This window comes from Geosmithia morbida (assembly GCF_012550715.1).
Source record: "Geosmithia morbida isolate 1262 chromosome Unknown scaffold_2, whole genome shotgun sequence".
Lineage (NCBI taxonomy): Eukaryota > Fungi > Ascomycota > Sordariomycetes > Hypocreales > Bionectriaceae > Geosmithia > Geosmithia morbida.
The window spans coordinates 1,586,796-1,593,428 of record NW_023336189.1 but is presented as its reverse complement, the minus strand read 5'-3'; the positions used below and the strand labels follow the sequence as shown (position 1 = coordinate 1,593,428).

The following is a 6,633-nucleotide window of genomic DNA, read 5'->3' as shown; positions in this document are numbered from 1 at the left end:
TCAAAGTCTCTTGACTAGCTCCGGTACTTTATTCCACCGTATACAGTGACCTAAACTGCATGTACCTGGCAGCTTTCCTAGTCCCTCTCTTCCCACCCCCGGCTAGTCGACGACAGAACAAACCACCACCATTCTGTCCGACGGTGGACACTGACATCCATCCCCATTCCTCTGAAGACGCAGACACGTTCGCTCACTTGTCCATCTGACGCGGGTTTTGCTACCTCTTTTCTCTCTTCTTTTTCCTCTTCTCCCTCTTTCTGCTTTCCGTTATCCCCATCTCCCTCATACATTCGTTGATTCGTCGTGTTTTCACCTCTCCTCCTTTCCCTTTTGGACCTTCTTTGCTAGAGACCCTTCTCTCCTTTCCCCTTTGTTCTTGTTCGTTCTTCCCCGGCTTCTTCCCATCTCCCCAATCAAGTCAGCTACCGACCGCCAGAACATCAGATCATACCACCATCTCCACCGACCACCATCTCTTGGGTATCTAGGCCATCATGGCCCTCAATCTGGGTCCCATGGGCGCCGGTGATACTGGAACAGGGCCTCACACTCTGCCCTCTCTCCCGTCTCTGCCCGCCCACCTTCAGTCAGACACCCATCTGACTGCCCACCTCGCCAGTCGCTTCCATGCTTCCCGACCGACGGCCAACCTCTCCTCTCACGGCCTCATCTCTTTTAATACATATACCTCCTCCACCAGGGGTCCCGATGGCGGCACCGAGGGTAGCGCCATGGCCGGCGCCGAGGAACTCGCCAACAGGGCATGGTTGAGGCTCGGCCATCGTACTGAGAACCAGGCTGCCGTCTTCCTGTGAGTTGACCGAATCCTCTTTTATGGTTATCGGTAGAAAAGCAAGGGAGAGAAGCAATATGCTAACCTTGGGTTCCGTCTTTCAGTGGCGAGTCCGGCTCCGGAAAATCCACTATTCGCTCTCACTTCCTCACGGCCATCCTCAACAAGTCATCGACACCACTGTCTACCAAGCTCTCCCACGCTGCTTACGTCTTTGACACCCTCACAACCACCAAGACAGCCACCACCCCGACAGCCTCCAAAGCTGGTCTCTTCTACGAGCTGCAGTACGACACGTCCGTCACCACCAATCCCACTCTGCTTGGTGGTAAGCTCCTGGATCACCGCCTAGAGAGGAGCCGTGTGACCAACGTGCCCACCGGCGAGCGAAACTTCCACGTCCTCTATTACCTCCTGGCCGGCACCAGCCCCGCTGAGAAGAACCATCTGGGTCTCGAGGACGCCCAGCGCTGGAGGTACCTTGGCCACCCCACCCAGCTCAAGGTCGGCATCGACGACGCCGAAGGCTTCCAGCTCTTCAAGAATGGCCTCCGCAAGCTCGAATTCCCTCGCAGCGACATTGCCGAAATCTGCCAGATCCTCGCCGCCATCCTGCACCTCGGCCAGCTCGAGTTCGAGACGGCTAATGACACTCGTGCCAACGGTAATGAGAGCGGTGGCTTCTCTCACGAGGGCGGCAACACCTTTACTGCAGTGAGAAACAAGGATGTTCTTGCCATTGTCGCTGCCTTCCTTGGCGTCAGCGCCGCTGATCTCCAGAGGACCCTGGGCTACAAGAACAAGATCATCAGCAAGGAGCGCGTCACCGTCATGCTCGACCCTAACGGTGCTCGTGCCCACACCGATGAGCTTGCCCGCATGCTTTACTCTCTCGTCGTCGCCTGGATCATGGAGGGCATGAATCAGCGAGTCTGTGCCCCCGAGGAGGACATTGCCAACACGATCTCCATTGTCGACTTCCCCGGTTTCTCCCAGCAGGACGCCACCAGGTCCACTCTCGACCAGCTTCTCAACAACGCCGCCGCTGAGTCTGTCTACAACGTCGCCCTCCACCACTTCTTCGACCGCAAGACCGAGATTCTCGAGTCTGAGGAGGTCAGCATCCCACCCTCCAGCTACTTCGACAACACCGACACCGTCCGGGGCCTGCTCAAGTCCGGCAACGGTCTTCTCAGCATTCTCGACGACCAGACCCGCCGAAACCGTACCGATATGCAGCTCCTCGAGGCCCTGCGGAAGCGTTTCGACGGCAAGAACCCTGCCATCGAGGTCGGTGCCTCGAGTGCCAAGCTTCCCGGAAGCAACTTCTACACCCAGAACATCTCTGCCGCCTTCACTGTCAAGCACTTTGCCGGTGAGGTCGACTACCCGGTCAATGGCCTTATCGAGGAGAATGGCGAGGTCGTCTCGGGCGACATCCTCAACATGATCAAGAGCAGCAAGAGCGACTTCGTCCTCAAGCTCATGGGCCAGGAGGCCCTCAAGACCGTCACCCACCCCCACGAGCGCTCTGCCATCATGCAGGCCACCATCAGCTCCAAGCCTGCTCGTGCTCCCAGTGTTGTCTCCCGCAAGGGCAGGGGCAGAGGCCCCGCTGCTTACCGGCAGCGGCAGCTCAAGGCCATGGAGGCTTTGGAGACTGGAAGCGACGGCGGCGAGTCATTGCCGAACTCGGCGAAGGCCCTCTCCGAGCAGGGCGCTTCCGGCCAGTTCCTGTCGTCTCTCGACAGTGTGCAGAAGGTCCTGAACAGCCACAACATGAACGCCTACTTCATCTTCTGCCTGAAGCCAAATGATCGTCGCATCGCCAACCAATTTGACAGCAAATGCGTCAGAACCCAGATGCAGACTTTTGGAATCGCCGAGATCAGCCAGCGCCTCCGCCTGGTTGACGTTGACATTTTCCTGCCATTCGGCGAGTTTCTCGGCCTCACCGACACGGAGACGATGCTCATCGGAAGTGAACGTGAGCGCACAGAGGTCCTTGTCGAGGAGAAGCGATGGCCGCACAACGAGGTCCTCCTCGGCTCTACCGGTATTTTCCTCAGTGAGCGATGCTGGATGGAGATCACCCACCTCAGCGAAGGTGGTGGTGCCATTGGTGCTCGCAACCTGGGATCGGACGGACAGTCGCCGCAGGGTGACCAGATGCCCTTCTCGGCCTCGAGGGAGAACATCCTGAACTCTGGCAACACCCCGCTCATGTACGGCGAGAAGAACCACGGTGGGTACTACTCTGGTGACGACAGCCGTTCTGAGGCCGGCGCGTCGGCCATGGGCGCGGGCGACATGTTCAAGAACCTCGACACCCGCGAGCAGATGGCCGAGCGGGGTAACGAGAAGAACATGGTCGAGGTCGAGGAGTACAAGGACAGCCCGAGCCGCAAGCGTTGGCTGTTCCTGGTCTACCTGCTCACCTGGTTCGTGCCCGATTTCCTGATCAAGTGGATCGGTCGCATGCCCCGCAAGGACGTCCGCCTGGCCTGGCGAGAGAAGCTGGCCATCAACTTCATCATCTGGTTCACGTGCTGCTTCTTCGTCTTCATCATCATCGGCTTCCCTATGGCCATCTGCCCGAAACAGGATGTCTATAACTCAGCAGAGCTGTCGGATTACAATGGCGCCAAGGGGTCCAAGGGATCCTACGTGGCCATCCGTGGACACGTCTTTGACCTGGGCAAGTTCATGCCGCACCACTACCCGCCGTTCCTGTCGGACAAGTTGCTCAAGAACTTTGCCGGCACCGATGCCAGCGCTTTGTTTCCTGTCCAGGTCTCGGCCCTGTGCCAGGGCAAGGACGGCACCGTCGACCCCACCGTGACGTTGGACTATAAGAGCACCAATATCTCCGGCTCGCCTACCGTGGCCGACGTCTCGGACATCTACTACAAGTATCACGACTTCCGCTACTACACCAACGACTCCCGCCCCGACTGGTACCTGGAGCAGATGACGATGCTCAAGGCCAACTACAGGAAGGGTGCCATCGGCTACACGCCCAAGTACATCAAGAAGCTGGCCAAGAAGAACAACGCCGTCGCCAGCATCAACGGCCGCGTCTACGACCTGACCACGTACTTGACTGGTGGATTGCGTCTCAAGGCCAAGGCGGGCGAGACCCCGCCCAAGGACGACAAGCTGACCGACTTCATGGACTCCTCGCTCGTCGATCTCTTCCAGTCGAGATCCGGAGGTGACATCACCAAGTACTGGAACAGGCTCAACCTCGACGATGCGGCCAAGACACGCATGCTCACCTGCCTTGACTGGCTCTTCTACGTCGCTGACGTCGATACCCGTAACTCGGTCAAGTGCAAGTTTGCCAGCTACCTCATCCTAGCCATCACCATCCTGATTGCGTCCATCATCGCCTTCAAGTTCTTCGCCGCCCTGCAGTTCGGAAGCCACTCGGTCCCCGAGCACCTGGACAAGTTCGTCATGTGCCAGATCCCCGCCTACACCGAAGACGAAGACTCAATTCGCCGTGCTATCGACTCGGCGGCGAGGATGCGCTACGATGACAAGCGTAAGCTCCTCTGCATCATCTGTGACGGAATGATTATTGGTCAGGGCAACGACAAGCCTACGCCTAGGATCGTCCTCGACATCCTGGGCGTGTCCGAAGCGGTCGATCCGGAGCCGCTGAGCTTTGAGTCTCTGGGCGAAGGCCAGAAGCAGCACAACATGGCCAAGGTGTATTCGGGTCTGTATGAGGTGCAGGGTCACATCGTCCCCTTCGTCGTCGTCGTCAAGGTCGGCAAGCCTTCGGAAGTCTCTAGGCCAGGCAACCGTGGTAAGCGTGACTCGCAGATGATCCTGATGCGCTTCCTGCACCGTGTTCACTACAACCTGCCTATGAGCCCCATGGAGCTGGAGCTGTATCACCAGATACGCAACATCATCGGCGTAAATCCGACGTTTTACGAATTCATCTTCCAGATCGATGCTGATACCGTCGTGGCTCCCGATTCGGCAACGCGTATGGTGGCTTCCTTCATGTCTGATACGCGTCTGATCGGTGTCTGTGGAGAGACTGGCCTGTCCAACGAGAAACACTCCATCATCACCATGATCCAGGTGTATGAGTACTGGATTTCCCACAATCTAGCCAAGGCTTTCGAGAGTCTGTTTGGTTCCGTGTCTTGTCTGCCCGGTTGTTACTCTATGTACCGTGTCCGCGCGGCCGACTCTGGCAAGCCGCTGTTCGTCAACCGCGACATAGTGGACGCCTACTCGGTGATCCGTGTCGATACGCTCCATACCAAGAACCTGCTGCACCTGGGAGAAGATCGATACCTGACGACGCTGCTGCTCAAGTACCACCCGACATACAAGACCAAGTACATCTCGTCTGCCCACGCCTGGACCATCGCCCCCGAGTCGTGGGAAGTGTTCCTGTCGCAGCGTCGTCGCTGGATCAACTCTACCGTGCACAACCTCGTGGAGCTCGTCCCTATGCAGCAACTCTGTGGCTTCTGCTGCTTCGGTATGCGCTTCATCGTCTTCGTCGATCTCCTGTCTACTGTTGTGCAGCCCGTGACGGTGGCCTACATTGCCTACCTGATCTACCTGTGTGTGTCCAATCCCGACGTGATACCCGTGACGGCCTTCATCCTCCTCGGTGCCATCTATGGCCTGCAAGCCATCATCTTCCTGCTGCACCGCAAGTGGGAGATGATTGGCTGGATGTTGATCTACATGCTGGCCATCGCCGTCTTCAGTCTGGCCCTGCCGCTGTACTCGTTCTGGAACATGGATGACTTCAACTGGGGTAACACGCGTGTGGTCGAGGGCGAAAAGGGCAAGGTCGTCGTGACGGACGAGGGTATCTTCGATCCCAGCTCCATCCCCCGCAAGAAGTGGGAGGAGTACCAGGCCGAGCTGTGGGAGACGCAGACGGGCACCGGCCGGGCCGGAGACGACGCCCGCTCCGAGATGTCCGGCTTTAGCTACGGCACCAAGGCGCACCCCTATGTCAGCGAGGACCCCTTTGCCGCCAGCCGCTCGGCCTCGACGCTTGGCTTCCACCAGCAGCACAACAACAGCGGGTACCAGCTTCCCGCCTACGACTCCCGTAACAACTCGCGCATGTCACTCGCCAATTCCGAGGTTGGCCTCAACAATATCCGCATGAGCACCTTCAACGTCAACCACAACGCCAGCTCACCTTTCTTCTCGCCAGAGGATCACGCCGATCTGCCGAGCGACGATGCCCTGCTTGCCGAGATTCGCGAGATTCTGCGCACAGCCGATCTCATGACCGTCACCAAGAAGGGTGTCAAGCAGGAGCTCGAGGGGAGGTTTGGCGTTGCTCTCGATGCCAAGAGGGCTTATATCAATAGCGGTACGTTTTTATTTACTCATCTTCCCTACTAATCTGTTATGGATGCATGGTTACTGACTCTTTCCTCACAGCGACCGAGGCCATCCTATCTGGGCAAATCTAAAATACACACATTTTTCTTTTTCTTTTTTTTCGAATCTGTCTTGATATACATGTTCTTAATATGGAGGAGTTTGTCTTTTAACAATCATTCTGATTTAGTATCAGTCATTATCTACCTGTTTTCGCCCCTGCTTTTGACAAGTCACTCTGATTCATCTGTGTCTGGCTTCTGTTTTTCTTTTTGCTTTTTTTTTTTTTGGATTACGCGCACATCAACATGATATACAAAAAAGAAGTAATAATATTGGATGCAAGATGGGAAAGTAATCATCAGCCTGCGTTGTACGGCGAATATACAGTACATATACTACGTGTGGAGGTGCCACTATAGGAATAGGAGTGATATGTATGTACTTGACTCATCGAACAG

At 56.6% G+C, this 6,633-nt stretch overlaps 1 protein-coding gene across 1 annotated transcript; it reads left to right on the top strand.

Annotated features, from left to right (window-relative positions):
- Positions 1-497: 497 nt before the first annotated feature.
- On the top strand, positions 498-6,264 carry GMORB2_4117 (chitin synthase; the record flags this gene model as incomplete). The annotated part of the gene is made up of 3 exons (XM_035466092.1): positions 498-814; positions 901-6,161; positions 6,233-6,264. The coding sequence occupies 3 exons, from the start codon at positions 498-500 to the stop codon at positions 6,262-6,264; spliced, it is 5,610 nt and encodes a 1,869-aa protein (XP_035323929.1).
- Between the last annotated feature and the right edge of the window lie 369 nt (positions 6,265-6,633).